This window comes from Coturnix japonica, chromosome 2, assembly GCF_001577835.2.
Source record: "Coturnix japonica isolate 7356 chromosome 2, Coturnix japonica 2.1, whole genome shotgun sequence".
Lineage (NCBI taxonomy): Eukaryota > Metazoa > Chordata > Aves > Galliformes > Phasianidae > Coturnix > Coturnix japonica.
In genome coordinates, this window is record NC_029517.1 from 122,231,583 (window position 1) to 122,257,525 (window position 25,943).

Sequence of the window (25,943 nt, forward strand, 5' to 3'; positions counted from 1 at the left end):
CACTACTTTCTATAAAGCAAGATGCTGGCAGCACCAGTACAAAGTTCACCATCAGCTTCACAGCCCGTGCCCAAGATGAGGCTGCAGTGAGACCTTCTCCTCCTCCTTGGACCAAACTCACGTGGAGCTGCAGAAGGAAGATTGTGCCAGTGAGGGTGAGGGAAGTGTGCTTTCCTTCCAATCTGAGGAAGCAGATGGACAAACTGTGTTTTGACTGTTTCCAGGCAAATCAGGCTTTTATTCCCCTTCTCTCTCCCTTTCAGCACGTGTAAATCAGTGTGCATGATGGGTCAGGGTCTGACCCTGAGTCAGCAGTGCGAGAGCACTTATTCAGCACGTGACAGGAATCATGTCACGCATGAAGGGGGAAAAAAGAAAAAAGAAAAAAGGGAAAGAGGCTCAAGCCCTCCAATCTTTCATTCTCAGCGAATTACTGTTTGGCGTGTTAGTGACGCCACTAGCAATAGGAAAGCTGCTTTCTCTTGCTGTGGGTTTATTGAGAAGATTATTAAAACTTTTTCATTGAAAACCACTTGGCAGAGACTTCTGAATAAGTTCCAAGGACGTTTTTGCCTGCATCCACCTCCAACGGAGCAAGTAGCACTTTTGGGGGAGAAAAAAAGCAAGCAAAACCCCAGCAACCTCATGGCTGCCAAAAAGGGTCCTGAGCGACTGTGCCTTGTGAGTGAGAGGGACACCAAGAGGTACTCCTTACCCATAGACAGGTAACGCAGCTCTGTGCTTCCTTCTCTGCCATTGCTTTATCTTTGTCAGAAACATGAGGCCGCTCATGTGCAGATGGGCCACCAATGCTGAAGTATGGGGAATTTCACTGCATGTATAGAGAACAGCTTTTACTACTTTCCAAATGTTTTGTTCAATATTTTTTTTCATTTCCAAACTTTCTTAGTAAATGTGTGATGTATTTACCATACAGCAGCCTGGTGTATCTGCACCTGTGATGGATTGAACTTATCTATTGCTGAAGCAAGTGTCTCCTGCTATGTATTTCATAAGCTGACTAGATTTATTGAAAGATGCAAAACCTCATGGATTACGTTACGGTTTTAGGCTGAATTATAATAGTGCTATTGACATCGTGTTTGATTCAAAGCTTCTTCATGCTTGAATGTCTAAATACTCTATTTGCTGTGAAAGAAATGTGAAGCTACTGGGGACTTGATCCTGCAAAACCTTATTCATGTGGATACTCTATTAGGCTTGAAGCCGGTGTGCCTCTCATGTGCCAGAGGTCCTATGAGTAAATGCCTGCCCAAGTGAAGAAAGACCCTCTGAAAACATAAAATTTGTTATAACTTGGGTTCAAAATGAGTACAAATGTCAATCATAAAATAGCTTTACAGTTAAACTTATTTTCATTCTTCTTCTTGACTCAGAGCAGCAAGCATTTATTTTTTTAACTATCTGTTCAGTTACAGCTTAGCACCTCTTGACATTTCCATTATCTCACTGGTTTTCAGGTTATTTGTTGCTTGGCTGTCCTAAGATGCCTGGGACAGAAACTTGGCATAAATGCTGTCAGTTCCAATGGAAATCCATTTCTCCATGTTCTTATACTGGAGTCACTTCCATCATATTTTAGTCATTTGAATGTCTGGGTTATTATTTAAATATTATTACACTCTCCAAAATGACTTTTATGGTAATATTTCTGTTTTTAAAAAATCCCACATGATTCTACAGTTCATTTTTTGTTACTGAAGTATCTCAGAGCCTTTTCAATAGCTTGCAGTTGTGTGGGCACAACTTCAGTGGCTGAAGTCCTTTGGCCCCTCTGGACACAGGGGCATCTCTGGACAAAACCTTTAAAATGTACAGGGAAAGGTGTCCTGAGGCAGAAATGATTGTTAGGAAAGGGAGGTCACCAAGGTGTGACATTTTTTCCTGTATCTCTTATGGCATTTTTTATCAGGTGAAGTTTTATTAACTGCAAGATCCGATTATTCATCCACATAGATTATCATCAATACATTTCAGGAACCATTTGGATTTGTTATGTCCTGCTGTGTTGTCCCTCCAACAGATATCAGGATGATTGAAGTCCTCCATAAGAACCAGGGCTTGTGAACCTAAGGCTGTACCTATCTTTCTATGGAGGCCCTATCTGCTTGATCTTCCTGGTAAGGTAGCCTATAGCAGATTGTCACTATTATGTCACCTAGCCCTATTTTCCCTTTAATCCTGACTCATAAACTCTCAGCTGCCTCCTCTTCCATCAATGGGGATGCAGCCTGCTGGGATCAAGCTTGCACAGACCAGCAGTGGGCAAAGCCTCAGGTGTCTTAAGCCGATCAGTAGCAGTAAGCTCATTTTAGCCTTTGGTATAAATTACCATATTTTTCCATTCCCTATGTGTAGGCTTAATGAACAGCTCCAGTGCTTTCAACAGAATCTATTTTGCACACAGATTGCTTCTTTCTTTGCCAGCCCCCAGTTTCTTTCTTTTTAATAAATGCCATTATTACAATACACAGGGAACAAAAAACTGTTTTTATCTCAATCATGTGAGTAGGAAATCTGAATACAGGCCCCATTCCCTGTTCACAGCCTGTGAGGAAGAGTGTTTTAGACATGCCAAGACTGTCAGTAGTCACAAGTGGGTTTGGATGTGCTGAGGTTTCCCTTGCCAAACTTTAAATGCTTAAAAGGAGCCTGTCTTTAACTGAGCTCTCTGAAAATCAGATCAGCTGTAGGCTCACAGGATAATTCAGGCTGAAAGAAACCTCAGGAGGTCTCTGGTCTGACCTCATGCTCGAAGTAGGGTCAGCTCAGATATCAAACAGGGTTGCTCAGGGCTTTATCTGTTCTAGTCTTGAAGATATCTCTTAGGATGTAGACTGCAAAACATCTCTGGACAATCTGCTTCAATACTGAATTATTGTCACAATAATTTTTTCCTCTTATATTTGGTCTCCATCCTCTTGTTTCAGTTCATGGCTGTTGTCCTCATCTTTCCTTCATGCAAATCAACTAAGCACTATCTTATCACTAACCTCTTAATAATCATTGGCAGGCTGCTACTAGGTTCCCTTGAAGCCACCTCTTCTCTAGGCTGGAACTTCAGTTCCCTCATGGCAAGTGCTCCAGCCTCCAACCATCTTGGTGGCCATCAGTTAATCTCTTACCATTTTATTGTTTTTTCACCCTGCACCGGTGTCTTTAAAACTGTACACAGTATTCTATATGTAGTCTCAAATGTCTGTTCCAAATATAGGCTTTTGCAATGATTCTTGCTGAATTTCATAGGTTAACTAACAGCTCAGTTGCACCTCTGGGTTGGAATTATCCTTCAGTTTGGTCAAGGTGTACTCTATGTCCTCCTCCAGGTTATGGATAAAGATATTAAACAGACCTCGTCCCAGGACAGATGACACAATCCACTTAGAATCATGGAACCATAGAATCATAAAGGTTGGAAAGACCAATAAGATCATCTAGTCCAATCATCAACCCATGTCTGTGATCATTCTAGACCACATCACTCAGTGCAACATCTCTTCTTTTAAAAACCTCCAGGGCTGGTGACTCAGCCTCCGCCTTGGCAGCCTGTTCCGATACCTTACCACTCTTTCCGAGAAGAATTTTTTCCTAATATCCAACTCAGTATCCAACTTCTCACCATTCTCCAAGAAGAATATTAATCACAGTTGCAACAGAATCTGAAGCTGAGCACTGACAACTTGCTGCCTTGTTCAAAAGGTGTCTATAAGTCAAATCAGAGGATATTCACTTTAGATTAGGCTTATGATAGTTTTCTACTTTATTGTAGCAGTTGATACAGTGGTGTGGGAAGATAAATTCTTCAGACAGTTAATAATTTGTTATGTCTGTTATTTATCAAGTGATCTAGATAATAACTTTTAAAAGACTAAGAAATGTATTGACCAAATTCTTCAGGTCCCTATGAATGAAGACAGGTCAGACTATTTTATTTCTTGCTGGTAATAGATCAGTGTAATGTTGAACAGAAATATTCAATATCACACTTCGTAAACCGATGGGTTTATATCAGATTGTGCCAGCTACACTGTGTACAAGATTTTGGCTTGATTTGCATTTCTGATTTTGTTCTTTATATGTCATTACAGTGTGATTTGAATACCATCAAACAAGTAAAGCTCAAAGCTTCTTGTCTCAAGGTTTTTGTTTTTATTTTGCTATAACTGAAATGCAAAGACTGGCATATGCAGAGCTAGAAAGACTCAAAGCTTTAACTGACCTTGGTCTAAACACATAGAATTACAGTGGAAAACCAACCTCTACATTTACTTCTGCCATTGAACCCACATGATGGAAATACAGTTTATTGCTCTTTGCTAAATCACCGTGACATCTATGCCACATTACTGCTGAGAGTCTATGAGGTACAGAAGATCTGAGTCTTACCATGTTCAACTAGGATGCATAACAGTAGCACTCTGAGAAAAGAGGCACAAAAAGGGCAATGCTGGAAGCAGGAAAGATGTGTAGAAACTTTAGAGCTAATCTTCATGTAGAAGCTTTTAACATGGTTTAAACTTGACCAGTAGTTATTCTTATCTATCAGTGAAGGCTTAGGCTTGCACTTGATTCCTGTCATCCAGGCACATACCACTAGATGAAAAGTTTGAAGAGAGCTTGGAGTGTCATCGGGTGGAGACTGATTTTCTATTATGTTTGTTTAGGGAATATTTTTTTTCTTTTTCTGTCTTCCTGCAAGTGATATGAAAACTCTTATTGGGTCCAATAAAAGCTTTCCACCACTCTTAGTGCCTTGTGGAGGTCAGTGATTAGGAAATAGGTTGGTTTAGGCCCTGTGGTTATCTCCTTCATACTTGCTTGCCATCTGGACAAAGCAGTGTCGTGGCAATCTCATCAAAACCAATGTGATTGCTTTTGGCCTCATGAAAGCTGGTATAAAGACACTGCAGGAAGAACTGTGTCTGCCATACACCATATACCATAGTACAGTTATTCCCATTTCATCTCAGAAAAAGAAGAAAATTAGCACCAAAATGTTGAGTGCTATGAAACAAATTAAATAACTCAGTCTCAGGAAACTGATGGTGGAGGCTGATATACGATACATATGATACCAATGATGCATAAAATCATGATTGATGTGATAAAGGTAAACAGGGAATGATCATTCAAAATTTATAACAGTAGAACTAATTCAAACATCAGGCAGACAGCTTAAGACTAACAAAGATTGCATTATTTTTATCTAAATAATAATTAAACTGTGTAACTAACCACATTTAAATCAGCCAGATTCACAGAGATGTAGATTTAAAGAATGGATGAGGTTGTCAGGGACCTCTGGGTCCATCTGGCCAACCCGTGCCCAAGGAAGGACACACAGAGCAGGGGATCCAGAGCCATGCTGAGGTGTCATTTGAAGATCTCCAAGGTGGAGACCCCACAGCCTTTCGGCAACCTGTGCCAGTACTCTGTCACCTGCACAGCACAGAAGTGCTTCCTGGTGTTCAGGTGGAACCTTCTGTGTCCCACTTTGTGCCCATCACTTCTTGCCTGGTAGTGGGCACTACTGACAGGAGCCTGGGTCCATCTTCTGCTCCTTCCTTTCAGGTACTGATAGACATTGATAGATCCCCCTGAGCCTCCTCTTCTCTTTGAGATGCTGAGAACACTCCCAGCTCTCTCAGCCTCTCCATACAGGAGAGGTGCTCTAGTCCCTTCATCATCTTGGTGGCCCTCTGATGGACTCTCCAGTGTATCCATATCTCTCTTGCTTATTGGGGGCTCCAGAAAACAGAATACACTCGAGGTACAGCCTTACCAGTGCTAAGTAGGGGGGACAGGTCACCTCCTTTGACCTGCTAGCCACATTTTGCAAAGAATACTATTAGCCTGCATAGCAGCGAGGTCACATTACTGGCTCACGTTCAATTTATTGTTCACCAGGATTTCCAGGTTCTTCTCTGTGGAGCTGCTTCCCAGCTCAGTGTGCCTTGAGTTGTTGTGGTTCCTGGAGGAAAGGTCTGTGAAGGGCTGTTAGGAGCAAGCTGTGGTTCAGCAAGCTCCCAGCCTCCAGGTTTGTGCAGCCTGGGAGAAGCATCAGGGAAGCAGCACTCCGGACATCTTCCTTGTTTTGTCTGTGTGTGTCCCCTTGTTCTCACAACAGAGTTTGGAAATGTGGCTCTGAACACTTTTGCTCTAACTCTGTACAGCTGTTGTAATTTTACAGAAGGAAATTTGCTCACAACAGATTTATGCACACGTGCTCAGACTCTCAAAACGAGACTAAATAAAATCATCGTAGGTGCAATTGCAATCTAATAGGCATCTAAATGTGTGCATATACGGAAATATTGCCTTTGTTTTGTGCCCAAAATACTGTGGGAGGAAAAGAAGAATCTGAATGGACAAGCTATAAACAAGGTATTAAGTGACTTAGAGATGTTCAAGATGAATGAAATGTTCAGTTGAAATCAGAGTTGTGTCAGCATAAGTGATGTGACTATGGCTTAGATAATTTTTATCTCTGAAGGCATTTTCATACCCTTTCAGACACCAAAAATTACTCTTGTCCCTTGTGACAGAGGTGCTCTCCTGCAGGAAGTGCAATAATTCCACATTTTGCTCTTGTCACTGGGGTTCTCATAGCAGTCTAGGATGGCAATTATTCTTGTCAGATCAAAGCACCCAACAGATCAAGTGAAAACAAACAAAGGGAAGTTACAATCAAAAGCTCTTGCTAATGATTTGTGTGGAATTTACAATATGTATTAATATTTTCTTCCCTCCGTATACACATGACTCAGTAGGTGCCTTTCTCTGATGTTTTCCCCAGCCGTCTTTTTTAAAGGAAAGAGAATTTGAAATGGAGAAAAAAAAAAAAATCAAAAATCTTTTAATCTGGAACTCTTGTTGCAGTGTGCTGAAGCGGAGATCTGATGCTCAAAGGCTACATCTTGCTCTAAAGCACTCAGGAGGGGTTTACAGATTGACATAGCTGATCTCTGCACCTTAAGCTTTTGATTCACACTTTTACAAAACTGCCTCTTAGATTCTTTTAATTAGTGGCAGGCTGGTCTCGGAAGCAAAAAATAAAATAAAATGAACAGTTATGCACCAGAGCTGGCAGGAACCTTCCTAACTTGTGGGGCCAGAAGCTGTTCTGTGAGTTCAAAGGGAGCAGCAATGCTCACCACCTCTGCCAATAAGGTCACTTTTACTTAGGCACTTTTAGACAGAAAAGTGTCACATTTATGGGTTTATGCTGCCTCCATTTGCTTTTGCATCTGCTCAGTCAGGTCTGTGGACAGTGTTTTCCTAGCCCTCAGCAGAACTCTGAGGTTTTGTTTTCTGATGGAGAGATCTGAAGATTAAAAAAGGGATGGAGGTCAGAAAGTGACCCACTTTGTTAGCAGCAAGGAGAGGATTTGGTGGCTCCAAAGTTGGCAGGGGTAATTTTGGCATCCCTGCCCTGACAGGCTGTTGAAAGGATCATGACTCATGTCGTTAAGATGATTTTAACATTCAGTGCCAGCTGATGAAAATCAAGTTAAGGGGAAATTAATTTTACATGCAAACTGCAGAAGAGCATTGGAAGTTAACTCCAGAGAGGGATCACGAGAAAGAAAACCTTGCATGCCCCGATCTCCTGGGGAGAGTGAGAAAACTACAGTATTTTAGTCAGCCATCTGGAAGGAATCAGTTTGTGGTACCTTCTGAGTCTAATTCATCAGCAAAAACATTGTGTGCAAGTGACACGGTGCACACGAGTCTGATGAATGCAGAGCTCAGGCATTGGAAGAGGACTGGCTGCAGGCACCCTGGCTGCCATATGGGCAGCCCATTCCCCAGATGGCTCAGCTCCCATTTATTTGCTGTTGTGGTGAAAATAAAGAAAAACATGGGGGAAAAAAAAGGACTGAGAAAACTAAGTGTCTCCCAGGCATTGGGCATTGCTCTTTCATGCAGGCTCCTGGAAGCAAACACAGGGAATCAGTGGTGAGCAAACAGAGACCACATGCTAACCTAGCTGGGAAACAAGCTGACTCAGGGGAACATGCTGAAGCCTTGGAACATCTCAAAAATATTTACAAATCCAAATTCACACTGATTATGTACAGTTGCAGGGCCTGACTGCCATGAAAGCAGACAAAGTGCTATTGATCGGATAGAGCAAGAGTATATGAAGAGCTGAAGAACCCAATGGGCTGATTCTTATTCATCAGTGGATGAAGGCTGTACGGTGCTCTGGTGAGACCAGTGGAGCAATTGCAGGCTGCTCCAATTGCCCAAAAGGCAGCTGGAAAGGTTTGTGACTACAGTGTCTATCTTTTCTTGACACTGATCACTGCTGACTGGCAGCCACTGCTGCAACTTCTTTTCAGCAAGATTTCAGGCAACTTTCCACTTCCATCAGCAGTACAGAAACACCACAGAAAGTCACAAAGATGCTTGTACTTCCCCAGAGCATGTGTCTCCTTCGTGAAGCTGATGAAACTGCTCTTCTAGGTCTTGAAGAAAAGTCTCTACTCCTTTAAATGGGGAAAAGAGGCTGTCATTACAAGGGGCAGGGAAGCAAATAGCTGGAATGTGATTATACAAACATTACAAATATCCATCTGGGCAGAATTCACCTTTGGATACTGCAGTGCACTCTCATGAGCAGCAGCAGCCACAAATGCTGTAGCTGGAGTGACATAATGATTTTTTAATTTATTTTTGTTTTCCATTTGGGTTCTTCTCAGTTGGGAGATACAGAAGTAGGACCATCCTTGCTTAACAAACCACCTTAAGGCTTCCAAGAATAAACTCTGGGATGCCCTAAAGCAAGCAGCACATGTGATGGTTGTTCAGGAGTTCCTGCAGCCACAATGCATCACGCCTCTGCGTGTCTCTTCTCCTATCCCTTATTTCCCAGGAAAGCCCTGAGAAGGACAGCACTGAGGTTTTGTGACAGATCAGATGTGGATGGGAAATTACCTTGGGATAAGATGATGCTATGAGAGCTGCTTCTGCTGAACTTTTCTCCTTTTCATGGCACAAAGGGCTCAGCGTGCTTTGAAGAATTGATTTCTTTGATTTTTTAAATGCCTTTGAAACCTTTGAACTAATATCTTCCATGCTCAGGCCCTGCTGGAAGAGGGAGAGTTTTTGTGCTTGAGTGGAAATTTGAGATAGAACAGTTCTGCGTGCAGAGAGAGGAAAGAAATAGCTTTAGTCAATTATACTAACAAAATAAAAGATTTAAAAAAATATATTTTTGCATTGTCTTCGTAATAAAGCTGTTGGAAATAGAAAACCAAAAATTCCCACAGAATTACCTCCATGCTATGTTGAACTTGGTTGGTATCTGCCTCAGGTATGACTTTCTGAATTTCTTGTGCTGAGCAGTTGGAGTCCTTTCTTTTCTGTCACCTTTTTCATTATGTGCACAATGTACACAAGCCAGAGAAAGTCACCCTCTGCTTCATAAACTGGTAAATGATGTAGGAGAGCCTGGAGAGCTTGGAAACACTGCCAGAGCTTCATTTCATGTGCAGCTCCCTCCCACAGAGTCCTGCTTGCATGAGCAAGCCTCCTCGATGAACCACTGTTCCCAGTGCTGCTTTTATCCTACAGAAGCATTAATTACATACTTTCTGGGGCTGCAGGGTTAGATGCCAGAATAACTGGGGTTTTTCTTTTTTAACCTTCTGTTCCTTTCAATCCCAAAGGTTGAGCTGGCATCAGAAGAATTTCAATGAAGAGAGGCAGCAGCGGGAAGAAGAAAATGCTGAAGCTAGTCAAGCATATCACTGTCATGGATACTCACAGGCCTATGAGAACAGGAAAAGGGAGCAGCACCAAGCACGGAGGAAGCTCTATACAGCATCAGTAATTTGCATCATCTTCATGGTTGCTGAGATTACAGGGGAGTATCTTTGCTCAAAGGGAGCTCAGTTGTATGCCCAGTACATCTGTACTCTTGCCCTTTTGCATTCACTCTGCCTGCAGTGACCCCCACTGCACAGAGGTGACCCCACCTGGGATCAAGTAACACCCCTTCCTTTCCACTCTTTAAAGGAATAATTTTCTTTTCTCTAGTTAAATTAACAAAATAAGGATCTGGGTAGGTCTAGGAGGATCAGTTAATGGCCTCAACTGTTCTCTCAGGTATTTCAGTTCAGACAAAAGTGGCTACCATGTCTCAGCATCATGTCACAAAAGGATTCTTAATAATTTAATTTCATTTTCTTGGAAAAGATAAAAGGATTTTGCATATTTATTCAGGCCAATGAGTCTTCAGCACTGGAGAGGGTCGCTTGCAGCAGGATTTGATATTAAATGCAAAAGTCCAGGGAAATCCATGGCCAGATTCACCATCTGCTTTTCCTCAGTTAAGTCAATGTATTTATACCAGAGCACGTTTATCTCTTAAACTGGCCTGCTGCTGTGCCTCTGGATCAATGGATGATTATTCCCTGTCTAATTAGCTTTCACTTCTTGACCTATCATCCAATCAAGCTTTTGTCTCTCTCCTGAAGAGTTTGCTTTCATTTTGTCTCCTGATCTGCCCTCTGCATTGCTTCTGTAATACTGATACACACATGATAGTTGATGGCTCTTTAATTTCCCCTTCTCTGTGGTGAGATAAGGAATCCCATGAGGAATCCCACAGGTCTTTGCCACATGTATCCCAAGGGTATGAAAAAATTAGCCAGAAAGGTCTCTGAAACCCATGTTTTTCCAGAGCCTGAATATGGAGCCCCATGAAAACAAAATAGAAAGTCTTTGTCTTCCTCACGAGTGAGAATTGGAAGCACTGGTGGTTCCAGACCATTCCAGTTCCATTCCAAAGACATTGCGTTTCTGTCTTCGCTCTTGGCTGCCAAACCTAGCAGAGATTTCTCTGTCTCTTTCTTTGCACAGGTTTCTTCTGCATGAAGCCCTCTTATTTGTAGGTTGTGTGCATTTTGCCTATGAAAATTGGTGCATGCCACTAATCTCCATGCAGCAATTTCCAGTGCCAGAAGAAATGCATTATTAGCAAAACCATGTAATCAGCAGGCCTAAGTTTGGTGAATGCAGCAATGCTAGAGGATAATTGGAAGGACAGATGATACGTTAACTAAATGTTTCATTTTGCTTAATGAATCATACAGCTTTTTTGTAGTGACAGCTTAAGTAACAGGCTTGAAGACCATTTTGCTTCAGACCATTAAACTTTGACAAACCAGTTATTAACAGCAGTTACAGACAGCAATCTATGGAGATTTTTGTAATTATGAACCACACATTTAATTTTTTTAATCACTGGGCTAGACAGCATGTGCCTGATGATTGACCAGAGAATGACTGGCATTTTCTACTGCTTTGTGGTATGCAAAGCTATAAACAGCCATGATGAGTAATAGTAACTCATAAAGGCCACTTGTTGGGAGTATTGATACAGAGCAGTAAAAGCCTGTAAGCATCACACAGGTTTTCCTCTTGAGAGCAGACAAGATGTCCCCCTTCCTTTTAGTTTTAGGGACAAACAACTTCTCAAGTGTTATGATGATAAACAAGAAACAAAGGTACATCAGTCTCAATGATGTTGATAAATTGTGTTTCAATGAACCCCTAGATATTTCCTGCCATGTTGCTTTTTTTTTCACTCAAACCATCTGTGCTGTCCCATATTGCTTTCCCAAAAGGGGCACTGCTGGCCCAGCCTGCTGCACAAACTATATCAGAAAGACGACTGCCTTCTCTTCTCCCAATTCAATTCCACTGCGATCTCCAGAGATCTGGAGATATCAGTCAAGCCAATGACACCCTGTGTACAGCCCTGATACAAAAGTACTGTCTAAGGATTTTTAGTGGCTAAGGACCAAATATGAATTTCAAAGAATTTTTTTTCCACTTGGATAGAGAAACAAACCTAGTGTGTGTTATCATGTCAAAAAGGAACATAAAGACTTGACCAAGTTGCTAAGAAAAATGGACTGAGATCTCAGAAACTCACCCAAGGCATCAGTTATGGCTGCAATACATAAAAAAATAATTTCCCAACATTTTTTCAGAGACAGCAGGCTAGAAGAAAGCTTTTGTAAGGTTGTCCCAAGAACATGGAAATACATAATCTAAAATGCAATAGGGCTTTGCAGGCAGCTCGTGCTCTATGTGTTTGTTTGCTGAAAGCCCTGGCTGTTAACATCTGTGCTCTGTCAGACAATCCTGCTTCCCTCTGCTGTGTAGAACTGTTTTCCACCTGTGAAAGAGCTGTCCTGCAAACAGTGAAAGTCTGGTCTATGTAATGACAAAAAAATTAATGCTCTTTTACATCTGCTTATGCTCTGGGAAATCCTCATGTCATTGAATTTACATTTTACTATGGGGAACGGGATGCAGCAAAATTCTACAGTCCTTCCCTTTCCCTTCTGGGGGGTGACTCACAGGCAGCTGTAAGTGGAATGTATAGGGAGGCAACAGAAGAAACAAAATAAATATGTTCCTTATACATGTGATGAGCATTTTGCTGGGGTAGCATATCACACAGCATAATGCATTCCAGTGTAAAATCTGAATGTGAGGAAATCAAACAGGTAGTGCATCTTGCTGGCATGAAGACTTTACATCTATGAGGAAATGAGATTTGTCTACATGTCCACTAGACAGTGGTATTTTGCTGAGGGTTTGAAAGAAGCGTTTGGGGTTTTACAGTTTTTTTCAGGATTCATTTATTTTCATCTGGGCTCTGGTCAAGGGAAGTGAGTGAGTTGAATTTAATTAAACTGAAGAAGGACAGAAATACATTGTCAGATGCAGAAACTAGATGTTTTGTCTCTATCATTTCACGATTCCCATTATTTTACATCTGTGATGAAAACATTCCCCTGCTACACCGAGTTGGCAGGACAGCTTTCTGCCTGTGGTCTGTGTCTTTTCTTGAAGCCACTGGCAGCTGGGATTCGTTTAGAATAATCTTCAGTTTCTTTGGCTTTGCCTTTAGCCCTGAGACATGGTTACAAGTACTTGGCAAAACAGCACTTGGCTTGCTGGGTAAAAGAAATGCGATTTCAGAATTCACATGAAAATCACCCTCCTCACTCCCAGAGTAAAATGACATTCAGCCACATTTTTTCAGCTCCAACAGCAAAATTAAATTGTGCATTACAGCTGCAAAATGGTAGATTAGTCCTGCAAACAGGACATTTTTCTCCATGCCCTTGCTAATATGGCTGGTTGTTTATCACAACTCTTACGCTGGAAACTTCCCTTTTATTCCTATTTTAATTTTGCCTGTGACAAACAAAAGGTTTGGCATCCAGTCATTAGTTGTAACATGCATCTTTCCTGTTATAAATATGAGAAATAATTTCATAAACAACATAATATTGACTTTTTGTGCATACATACAATTTCAGCAATCTGAAATACCACAGTGGAAGGGTACTGGAAATGTGATGCCTAAGCCTGGCTTTCACCAATAAAGACATAAAAGTAGTTTTAGTAAAGTAGTCCAATAGTAATATAAACACAGCAGTTGTGAACCACAGCTCTTATCCTTACGACACTCAGTTATGTATCTGGGACAAATATCTTTTTATTAATTTGTACCTTTCAATGCATGAATAAAGTACAAAATGAAGCAATCTATGAAGAGTTTTGAGTCATGGGTACAATCCGTGAAAACAAAATATACCCTAGATCCCTTGTTTGATCCAGTTGGCTTCAACACCTGAGCAGAGCTATGACAGGGACATGTTCATCCCACAGGTGGGCAGATCGCTGGCAGCCTGGCGGTGATGAGCGATGCAGCGCACATCCTGGTGGACCTCACAAGCTTCCTCATCAGTCTCTTCTCACTGTGGCTGGCCTCCAAGCCTCCCACCAAGCAGCTGACTTTTGGGTGGCACCGAGCAGGTAGCAAATGGGAGAACTGCATCCAATATCCATTATCATAGCCCATTTAGTTTCATTCTGTGATAGTTATATAGTTATATATATATAGATAGTTATGTTTCTTGCTCGATTTCCCAAGTGTATTTCCAGCTTAATGTGCAGGTGGGTGCCTTATCAGAGGAGCTGAGAGCAGTCAGGTGGGTAGCAGTCACTGAGTACTGACTGCTAGTCTTGCAGCTTTCTGTGGCACTGGAAGCATTTTGCCTCTTTTCTCAGACTGATAGATTGGCTTTGTCACACAAAACTGTATGACAGGGCTCAGATTTAGCAGGAGCCACCTGAATGCTTTGGGTGTACTAAGCCAGGCAGCAGAACAAGTCAGGACAGCCGTCCTACACAATCCTTTGGGTATGCGGCTACATTCAACAGCATGGTTAGAAGCATGGCATTGAATGAGGCTGATGAATGCGTCAGACTTACCACCACATAGGAAAGTTCTCTTCAGCTGCAATTTCTTTGCCTTACAGTCAAAAGTTTCCCAAGCAATCCCGTGGTATCACATGCTGTACTCTGCTGGTGCTAGCAGTCCTGAAGAAATTTAACAGAATATTTAAAGTAAAATATTTAGTGCTATAGAACTGGTCTGGAAGATTTGCTGGGATTTTGCTAAGCTTCTATGTTGAAAAATAATGTAAAGATGACCTCTAGCACTTACAGTGGTGTAGACAGTGGTGTAGTACATACACAGGTACAGGCACATTCACAAAGGCTGCTGGCTCCTAAATAGCTATCAGCACCTTCCTCTGGGCCAAGTTTGCAAGGTTTCATTCTGCAATTTCGAAAATATAAACACCACAAATATTAAATACCACTTTTCTCTATGATGTCCTTTTAATTAAAACTAGACTTCCTGGACATTGCAGTTTCATTCATTAATCATTGCTTTTAGACAAAATAGTTATTGATAAACATCTGAGGCCTAGACTGATGCAGAATTTGTGTCTGTCATGAAAACATATTCAAAACTGTACACTGAGTTTTAGCTGCTTTCACAGATTATCAGCAGAGGTCTGTGCAAGTGATTTGTTCTATATGACTCTCTACTTCTTTACTGTTAATTTTCATTTCCCTTGAAATTGTGTCAGCTGTGCTCATAAAGTGCTGCATTTACCTATTCAAGTCACATGGCAATTACTAGTTCCACATCCTGTTAAAAATATTCTGCACGTTCATATAAACATCCCCAGACCTTGCCTATGGCAGTTTAATAAAAGTTGGCCTTGGGGACTTCGGATTTACTTGAGCACAACTCAGAGCCAATAGAGACAAAATTGAATTTTGCTGCCCCGGGGACAAAAAAAAATTATTTTGTCCTTATCACCACTGGTGGCATTGGTTGGAACAAGTCTCAGGAGAGAGGAAGGAGGGGCTTTGCTGGCCTTGTTGGGGGCACTCATTGGTTTTCTGCATTGTGAAATGAAGAGAAGTGGACAGAAATAAGGGAAACTGTTGGAGGGGGTTATGTCTTCCAGCAGGTCTGAGTGAGCCATGTCTCTCTCCTTCCCTCCCACATCTACTCCTCTGACTGAACTAATCTCACTGTAGAAGGAGGGCTGGTTCCTCAGCCCTCACAACACATTGGCTGGGCCAGGCAAGTACACAGGATGTAAAAGAATTGCTCTTTTATTCCTTCTTCCCATTCCTGTTCCTTTTACTCCACCCAAAGCTACTGAAACAGTCCTTTTCAATTGCTCCAAGTACTCCATAAGCTTCACACTGGGAAGCAGACAAAAGAAGGTAGAAAGGCCACCATGTGCATAGGGTTGTCCAGGACAGCCACTGGATTTGCCTATGACCAAAATATGCTGTGGCCCATTCTTTCTGTGCACCTATATGTTTAGACAGAAGTAACTCTCTCGGCTCTCTTTCCACAGACTTGGAATAACTAACATCAAACCCTTCATAATTCTTGTGCTTCTGTTACCATTTCTGTTAAAATTAGATTTTTAAAATTCATAGAAATTCTGGGAGCTTTGATGGCTATGATAATCATTTGGATGGTGACTGGTGTGCTGACATATTTGGCTATCATGAGGCTGCTACACCCCGATTATGATATTGATGCCGCAGTGATGCTCACCACCTCTGCTTGTGCTGTGTGCGCCAATATCCTGTAAGTTACCTTGTTTTCCATTCCAAATAACTTTAGAACAGGGAATCTGCTGGTGTATTTCAGTAAAAGACGATGGAGAGATATTGATCTCAAAAATACCAAGTTTGCAGTGAGTTTTATGAGAGTATGAATTGGGTAGAGAAGAGAGATCCCACTGCTCTACTACTTTCTCTTTGCTGCCAAACTGAGGAGGGAAATTACAAATATGGAAACTCTATGAAAAAAAATATATGTATATATGTTTCTATCTCATATTTTATTAGACATCAGAAGATTCAAGAAATCTATAGAAAATCAGTTCTCATTAATTCCCCTGCTCATAGACTTTCCTGTTTGTATGCAAAACAGTGAAAAAATTAGCAATTATCTGCTTAGCCACTCTGTGTTATTACCTAGTGTGTCTGATTGTACTGCTTGGCATTCAGAAATGAAAGAGGTAATGACGTGTGTGATGTCACTGCTTTCAAAGACACAGTAACCTCAGAATTTTATATCTTTTGCAGACTAAGCCTGATTCTACACCAGACTGGACACGGGCATTGCCATGGGGCACAAGCCAGGGAAACCACACCGGCCCCTCTGGAAAAGCCAGCTCTGAGCAATGCCAGCCTGCGTGCAGCCTTTGTGCATGCCATTGGGGATTTATTCCAGAGTGTTAGTGTGCTAATTAGTGCACTTATCATCTTCTTTAAGGTTAGTTTCATTAGTTCACTTGCTCTCCTTGCAATTAAGGATAACGATTTTTTTTTTTTCACAGCATTGTAAAACTGGGTTCTGTGTAAATATTTTCTGTGTTTTAATGATACACATTGTAATTTAGTTAAGGACAATTATACTCGTTCTTGGGAATTGAAAAGGCTATTGGGAGTGTCACAGTTTCTTGTTGGTGTTTAAACTGAATGAAGGATATTTTTATGCCTCTCTCTTTATTCACTCGTAGCACCTTCACCCCCTGCACTAACTGGCAAATGAGGTCGACACTGATTCTGTACTAAAAGAATGGAATGTATTGTTCTTCCAGATTAACTAATTAAAAATGGCAATAACCAACAAAAATGAAATTAACAGAGTGTTGTGTTCATATTTTTTAGCCAGAATACAAAATAGCTGATCCAATCTGCACGTTTGTGTTTTCCATCTTTGTTTTGGCAACCACCATCGCCATGTTAAGGGATATTTTGATTGTGTTAATGGAAGGTAGGACTTGATTCCAGACTCAATGGTTATATTTCGTTTCTTCTCTCTGTCACTCCATATTTCTTACACTTGCTCACAAAACCATAATAGAATGCCTCTCTATCAATTTCCAACTCTCATAACTGTGATCATGCTGTAATTCTAATTAAAATTTTAATCCAATCTCTTCTCTACCATTACACTGGAAAAATTACACACTCCAATTTTTGTAAAAATTGGTCTATTGGTGTTTAATTAACAAACCCCCAGTGTATTCCTAAAGCTTTAGTTTGCCATAACATTACTTTATATCATCCCTTCAGCAAAGATGTCTACTTGCTTTGTTCACTGTGTAATTCCTTTACCCATGTGAAATACAAGTCTGCCAAAAAGACCAAAGAAAAGAGAAAGGCTGTTCTTTGAACCGTGTCTGTAAAACAGACAGGGTGCAAGAGACAGAAGTTTCGAAGATTTTCAGTTATGCCCATCCAGAAAAGCAAGCCGATGGAGCTTTCCAGTCACGTTTGTGTGCAAGGAAATAGACAATTCCCAGCACATCAACATGAAGGCAACAAGAACTATACTCAGTAATATTTAATCCTGCCAGCTATGGGTCTGAACATTTGATGTGCAAGGCCAAACGTCTGGAGCAAGTCACAGATGCATGTTTTTGCCTTCCTTACACACTGAATAATGCAGTGCAACCTCTTTCTCAGCTATGAAGATTTAAGCTAAAAAGGAAAAGTAGCTAAAATAATGCAGGTTTTGAATGTATACGAGTTACTCAATGTGACAATCTGCATGGCTATTTAATTCTCTTTCATTTTTCCCCTACTGCTGCTTCAGGAAAGGAAATTTTCAACGTTGTTTTACAGTAAAGCTACATTCTAGTATTGATCTTCTTTCAGTGACTGTGAGATAGTTTACATTCGTGTAGAAGTGTACCTGGATAGAAGGCAGCAGCTGGCTGTATCTTGGCTGCTGACAAATCAGAAGATCTCTTGATTACTGAAAAACTAGACTACCGAGGAGGCCTGGCAGCCCTGAGGTACAGGGATCTCTTTCTCAGAGCAGTGATTGCCAGATGCTGTAAGCAGCGCTCACATGCAAATGCTTTGCTCCTCTGTGCCACAAGCCTCTTCAAGCTTGAACTCCAGGGAATTCTGTGAAGCCAGTCTCCTGCCTCCTAAGTAGCATATTTCTGCCCAGAATTTTCCAAAGAGAAATTGGATATTGGAGTTAGTGGCTTATTAGCATCAGTTATGGTATGAAAGACCCAATTAATCAATACTATACTTATCATTTTTATACTTCATAATTGGTGTCATTGAAAATACTTTGTCAATTTACTGATCCAGTCAAAGCATGATGAATACAGTTGTTCAAGTAGGCATAAAGGTGCACTTTTAATATTCCCATGTCTCATGACAGGGAAGACCCATAATTCAATTCTTTGGGCAAATTTGGACTGAACTCTGAATTTCACGTTGCAACTAGCTCTGTCATATGGGTCCTCGTTCTGAATAAGGGTTGTCATTGTCATTATCATATTTTGTACAAAGGCCCATCTAAGAAGACAATCACTTATCTACTAATTAACTAGACCTGTAATCTTGTTTTGTCTAATTTAATATTCCTGTGGCAAATCATTTTAATATTTGTCTTTGCCTCTCCATTAACCTGATGCTTCCTGATGCTGCTCAGTCATTTATGGAGGACAAAATTCCTCAGAGGTGCTCAGGTGAGGCCATAAAATCAGCACTCACAAAAGACATCAGTGCTGAATTGAGACATGATCTGATTAAATAGTTTACCTCCCTATGCAAATAGGACCAATAGAATGCCTCCTAACATGTGCATGTTTCATTCCATAGAGAAGTATAAAACAAAGGATAGAAATGAAGTTTACACTGAAATCCAAAATAAATGGACTTCCAAAGGCAGAGTGTTTTAATAAAAATTGTACTTATAATTGAAAAAAGGTTCATGATGCGTTTCCCTCTAATGATTATATTTCTTCCCTCTTAAAATTTGTTTGCTTTTTCTTTCTCCACAATTTCTAAGGAACAGAGAAAGGACTTTCTTACGATGCAGTGAAAACAAGAATTTTAGCAGTTGAGAAAGTGGAGTCTGTTCACAACCTTCATCTTTGGTCTCTGACAATGAATCAAACGATTCTATCTGCTCATGTGGCCACAGGTCAGTAAATTTCTGTAAACAGGGAGGAAGTATTCAGCAGCTGCCTGGGAAAGGTCAGGTACTTCTGATTGGTACCACTGGCTGTATGTCTGTTGCTTGTTAAAATAAATGTCATCATTTTAGTGGAAAAATAAGAAAAGTAAAATGAAAAGCTTTCAAATCCTCCACTCAGAAATCCTGCCAAAACAACAGGGACTTGTAGTTAACATAAAACTTGGAACTGCCGAGGCTGTGGAACAAGGAGGTAAACTACAGCATTCTTTAAATAAATTAAAAGAATTAGACCCAGACCAGACTATTCTCAGAATATCAAATTGATTTTGGAGTTGTTTTGTCAAATGTGAAAACTGTTGATTGCTATAACAAAAACATACAGGGCAAATCTGCATTCCTGATGCCTCTCCAGCTGTAAAACAGTCTCTAAAAAATAGTTTGGAGCATAGGGGTAACTCCAGGGCAAACATTTCTTCTTTAATGATATCTTATTAATAATATATTTATCCCTGTTGACAAATTGCCCATTATTCACATCAATTTTCTTGTCTGTCTGTTTGCTTTTTGCAACCTGTACCTGCTACAGTTTGTGTGAGAAAACTTCACTTATGTAGTGTTCCACAGGCAAAGTCCCCATGAAGTCCCACCTTCCCTGGAAGAGAAGGTCTATTCCCAATCATTTAGCACTGCTATTGCTCCCTGACTTGGTGAACAAATCTTTTGACCAGAACTTACCTTCTGCCAAACTGAATTTCTTTGATGCTTAAAGGTGGGTCTTGCCACAGTTGCATATTCTAGCCACATTCAAATGAACAAACCTTTGATGCCATGTAGAGGGATGGAAAGGGCAAGAGACATTGCTCAAAACCAGCTGCTTTGTGGAAGTGCTAGGCTGTTTGTGAATGGTTTCTGTCACTCTAATCTATTACACTGTATTCAATTTGTTTGTTTTCTGCTTGCTGTCTATAGCAGATACTACGGACAGTCAGAAGATTTTGAAAGACATCACCCAAGCCCTGTTTGAGCACTACAGCTTCCACTCTATCACCATTCAGATTGAATCAGGAGAGGATCAGAAACAAAACTGTGTCTTCTGTCAGGAGCCAAGGGATTAAAGGAAGCATTATGTTATGCAAAATAATGACCACTCTTACAGGTCAATGAAGACTATGTGTGCTGGTTATTTTCAATTGATTAATAATAAATGGTAATTAACTGAACTAAAATGCCCTGCCACTGAGAGCAGTTCATGGACCATTATTTGTTGGTATTAGGTCCATCCATCAGATAGATTACCAATCCATCAGTGGCTATCTTCAATTACAAGTGATTCTAAATTATTCCTCACTGGCATGACAGACTGGCACTAAAGCAACACTGAAGAGTCCCTGTTTGTAATCACAGGTAACGAAAAACTAATCAACCTTCAAATTACCCACAGACTAATTATCAAAAAAGGTAATGAAATGTAAATTTGGTATTAGCAAAGCTCAACACTGTTAGTCAGGATGAAGGAGAAAATTTAAGCTTGCATGAGGGATGAAGAGATCTGGAAAACAAAGGCATGCTGATATGTGCTTTCTTTGCCTTCCTCCTCAGATGTGCACCATATTCTGCAGTATTTATCACAAGAGGATTAATTCCATTCAAAGTCGGCAAATAGTTCTTCATTGCATGGCTACCTCTATTTAATTTTTCAGCTAGCCCTCAGACAAACTCTTCTACCAGACACAGGCAATATTCTACACTACTGAGACAACCTATAACTCACATTGCCCAACACAATGACAAACTGTGATGGAACATTTGGAGCAGATTGTTGGAAGTCCTTGTCACAAAGTGCTGCTGGATTGTGGCAATAAAAAAAGACCAAGTGCTCCTAGAAAATGAAAATGTAATTAGGACAAAAAAAGACTTAGGGGACTTTGTGAACATTAAGTCTAACACCCTTTGTAGTAATGTCTGTGGACTGTAACCCATTAACACTACATCTCTGAAATCATATCAGATAATTAAAAATCCTTTGGCACGTCACACAGTCATTCGCTGATCAGGGAAGGGATATACCTGCCCTTTGGGAAGCAAATTCTTTTTTTGCTTCCCAATTTCCTGACCAAGGTATATGTTAAATCTTCCTCTTCAACATGCTCTATGGTCACTATAGAAATGGAAACCAGAGTTTGTCTTGCTGCAGTCCTTCTACTTTTGTCCAACTAACTGAATAACTCTCACTTGTCAGCAAAAATAATGCTAGCACTTGAAAATGTATACTCAAGTTTTCCTTTGCAAAACAATTTCAGTTCAGCTCTTGACCATAACAGTGGATCTTCAGCGTCCATGCAGAAATAATGTTTTCCAGCTCCACACTTCTTGCTTCCTCAGCTGTAGGGCACACTTTATTAACAAGTTCCTTAAACATAAGGTATGTGAAACCAGGTGGTACTGAGTTCCTAAGCTGGCAGCTGGAAAGAGCACCGAGGTATTAAGCATTAAGGTATAAAAACTTATTCCTTTTTATGGAATTCAAGTTCTATTTGCAATAGGTTCACATTAATTTTCTACCTTATCATCCTAAAAAGATTAGAACTTATTATTAGGGGCTTTTGGCTATGGATAATTCATAACTATGTGATGAGAGACCAATGCAATAAGCTGGCAATCATTACCTGTTAAGGGGAAAAACAAATTACTCTGCTTTGTGGAAGCTTCCCGGAAGATCTTGTTAGATAAACCTCTCAGTGAAAGCAGATAAGGTATTAAAATACAACACTCATTAAGAATTTCATGAGTATCTCATTATTTAGTGGCTTATAAGAACAAAGAAAACAGCTGTGGTATTCAGTACAACGGTAAAGTCAATTCTTGCCCTTAACATCTGAAACTCCCAAAGATAAGACATAGATAAATCAGATCACAGTAAAAAAATTTGGAATGAAGAAATGAATTTTAATTTGGCAAGTTTTTCTGCTGCTGTAAGTTAGCATTTTTGCCTCGTAGCAAAACCATGTTGATAGGTAACATGTACATCATCTTTATTAGAAGGGGAGGATTCTTCTGGCATTCGCAGAAGAATGTTTTGAGTGAGATGAGGATACAGACCTGGACATAATGGGGAATTTGAGGGCGCAGTTGCATTGTCAAGGACAATATAAATGTTAATGAGTTGGTGAAAGAAGCATCCCCAAGAGATACAGATTCAGTTCTAAGATTTAAGTTGAGATAGAGGTGAAAACAGGAAGTTTAAAAGCAAGTGTTTATCTTAGGAAACATTTTAACCACAAAAGTGACAAATTCGACCAAGAAGGTAAAGTTGGGCAGCAGATCTGTGGAAAAGCTGGGCGGAAGCAAAAAAATGATTCAGCAGCCAGAACAAGCACTGATGAGGATATTGCCCAAATGAATTGAACAGACAGGGAAGGCTTACATTACAATTTGGGAAAAAGTGATGAAACGTGAAGACATGAGGAAAGAAAATGTTAGCCCCAAACACTGATCCTTAATGAAAAGAAGGAAAAAGATGTAAAAGAAGGTGTGAGAAAGAAATAAGAAGGCAGCTGCCATCCAGTATAAGGTTGTTTTCAGAAAAAAAACATCGGGCTGTCTGAAATTTCTGCAAAAGGCCACAAAATTTAGAGACAATTTCTAGGCTTTTCTGCTTCTATTAAGTTTACATTCTTTTGATCATCTGCAGAATCACTGTAAGAAAAATGATAAAAAGTTGTTTTCTCTACATCTGTTCTTGGAACTATTGTGTAAAAGAGAAGTATTTATCAAGAAAGCAGTCTGTTTCCACATCTATGTGTATTTTGGTGGAATTCACTTCACATGGACAAGTTACTGGCTTACTGGTAACACTGAAATGTTAAGTACATGAGTATGTTCATGTCTCTGTAAATGTTAATGTAGCCCTTTTACAGCTTGTAAATTATATAATTCTGTAACCACTGAGCAACCCTCCCTATCTTTCCTTCTCTACAACCAAAATCTCACCTAGAGCTTGGAGGATGAGGAGTTTGTAGGAGATCAAGGTGTTTTGAGTAGACACCACTTATCTGACCAACACAAAGCTGAACTATCCTCATTCAGCACTGACAAAGGACCAAGGTGCCAATATTGCACTGAGATGCTCCCCAAAAAAACAACAGAAATACTTATAGTGACTCGAAATGGAAACATGTAAGGTGCAAACCTGTCCTTAGCACCACAGGAATAGTCCCTTTCTGTAACTATCATCATAACCATGAGTGTTTTCTTTCCTGCTGTAAAGCTGGCATGCTATACCAGTCTTTTCTCAGTGCCGTACTCTCAGCAATAATGCACATATACATTCTTTCTTCCTTCCCTCCGTTTTCATCCCCTTGGACCGTTGTCCCTCACTCCTCTATTTTTTTCCCATTTTTCTTTTTTTTCTTTTTCTGCAAAGCCTTCACTGTTTCCCTATTCAAATTCCAATGCAAACATAACATTTTTTCACCTATTTTTTTCTGCTTATAGCCTCTCCTATTTTTCTTCACCCTGTGTGGAGAAGAAAGAGGCTGCCAGGAGGCTCCATGTCTGCTGAAAATATGGTATGAATAATCTTTTTTCATTTGACTTTATTTTAAGCACAGTTAATATGGGGTCCTAATAAAAATCTTACAGGCATTGCACGTTAGACCATGTCAAGCACAACGACATATTTAGTTTGTATTGAAGTTATTTATAAGTTTAATATCCAAAAAGTCATCTGCACTAGCTCCAGCTTAAGGTACTCCTTCATAATCTCAAGCCAGCTGATAACGTTCAGCTGAGAAAATAAAATCCTTTCCCACCTGAGTAAACACAATTTAATCAAGAAAAGAATTAGAGACATTCAGTTGCCTAACTGCCTCCTGAATCATCGCCTTCCCCAGGTCATTCAGCAGAACTTCTCACTGCCAGGACTTTGTGTCAGTTTCTAGCAAGAACAGACTGTGTTGAAGAATGCTTTGGAGAGCAGCCCAGAGAGAGAAATGGCTGCAATGGAAGTACAGGTTAGATATTAGGAAACATTTCCTCTCAAAAGGAGTGATGAGGTATTGGAATAGGCTGTCCAGGGAAGTGGTGGAGTCACCCTTCCCTGAGGATCTTCAAGAAAAGGGTAGGTGTGTCACTGAGTGGCATGTTCTAGTGTGATCACAGGCACAGGTTGATGGCTGGTCTAGGTGATCTTAATGGTCTTTCCAAACTTAATGTTTCTCTGTGATCCAATACAACAGGGGAGTTTTAAGTTGGTTAAGTTCAGATGCACGTTCAAAGCTTTCCATCACAGCTGTTACATTGCTGAGAAAGGTGACTGCTTTTCAATGAAATCTTGGATTGTCACTTTTGATTTAAAAAACAAAAATAAATGAAAAGAAGGAAGGAACAGAAGTTAAAAGGGCTGTTTTGTAATACACTTCTGCTGATATCGGAGGTGCTTTACCTCATGGTTTGCATCCTTCTGTAGCAGCAGGGCTTGCTAGCTTTGCATCCCAAACTGCACTGTGGTCTGCTTTGACACAGTGTGCTGTGTCAAACACCTTGCCAAACACTACAGAATAAAAGAGAATCCATTTATTCTGGGGATTGGGGACACAAAACATCCAAGGTATGAATGCCATGACAAACTGTGAAAGATGTCCTGCTGTGACAGATGCTATAGGACTCCTTGCACGCTATACCTATGAGCTTCTTAGCTATTGGGAACAACCATCAACCATTTAGGCTTTGTGAAGCACTGATTTTTTTCTTTTTTTTTCTTCTTATTTTGTTATTTCCTGCTATGTAGTTATATTCTGTACTACTTTTCTTCTTGGAGACTGAAGCTGACTGGAACTATTCACATAGCTTCTGTCTAAAGGAGAAAGAACAGGAGTTCATTAATCATATCACAACTTGCTCAGCCACAAAGAGACATGAGCACTCTGGACTAGCTGCTGGACTAGGCAGTAATTCTGATGTCAGAACGCATGGAACTGGTGTGCTTCCCAGCAGCAGCATGCAACCCGGATCTTTAACTTTTGGCTCCTGCCCTACTTTTTAATTTGCTGTTAGGGAACTGTAAGAAATACTTTGAAGGATGCACTGTGCTTTGAAGGATGTGGTGCGCTTTGAAGAAGCAGCAGAAACTACTGATGAGCTTATGGGGACGTCGCATCCAGCCCTCCTCTGCCACAGAGGTTTTTTGCAAAAGTGGTTCCTTTGTAGGAAGCAAGAAAAAATGATAAGGGCATAAATGGGAATTCCTGTGGACTTCAGTGCTATCACAGTGCCAGTCATCTGGGAAATGCTTGGGAACAAGCTGCAGAGCTGCAGTCAACCTACAAAGGGGTGCAGCTCCCCTCAAAATGCATGAGCAGCAGGAACAACTCCACGGGGTGCCAGCGGGAGGAGAGTGTGAATGTGAAGGGAAATTTAACAACTCCCTCTGCCCTTTCAACTACACTTACAGAATTAAATGCAGAATCTAGGATCATAAAAATAAAAAATAAAAAAATAAAAAAAAATTTAAAAAAAAACAGAAAAGAGAATGTCTTCTTTGAAAGAATAGTTT

The 25,943-nt window shown here is 40.4% G+C and overlaps 1 protein-coding gene across 1 annotated transcript; it reads left to right on the plus strand.

Annotated features, from left to right (window-relative positions):
- Nucleotides 1–435: 435 nt before the first annotated feature.
- Nucleotides 436–25,829, plus strand: SLC30A8 (solute carrier family 30 member 8). The gene is made up of 8 exons (XM_032442889.1): nucleotides 436–725; nucleotides 9,696–9,904; nucleotides 13,723–13,869; nucleotides 15,868–16,021; nucleotides 16,525–16,714; nucleotides 17,113–17,218; nucleotides 19,262–19,396; nucleotides 20,360–25,829. Exons 1-8 carry the CDS (start codon nucleotides 646–648, stop codon nucleotides 20,503–20,505), a joined length of 1,167 nt encoding a protein of 388 aa, XP_032298780.1. The 5' UTR covers nucleotides 436–645; the 3' UTR covers nucleotides 20,506–25,829.
- Nucleotides 25,830–25,943: the final 114 nt, after the last annotated feature.

Excerpts from the sequence above, each read along its gene's own strand:
- SLC30A8 (XM_032442889.1), top strand. The coding sequence starts at position 646 with ATGGCTGCCAAAAAGGGTCCTGAGCGACTGTGCCTTGTGAGTGAGAGG. Across the intron at positions 13,870-15,867 it reads TTTTGGGTGGCACCGAGCAG|AAATTCTGGGAGCTTTGATG; the intron begins GTAGCAAATGGG and ends TAAAATTCATAG. Across the intron at positions 17,219-19,261 it reads TTTGATTGTGTTAATGGAAG|GAACAGAGAAAGGACTTTCT; the intron begins GTAGGACTTGAT and ends ACAATTTCTAAG.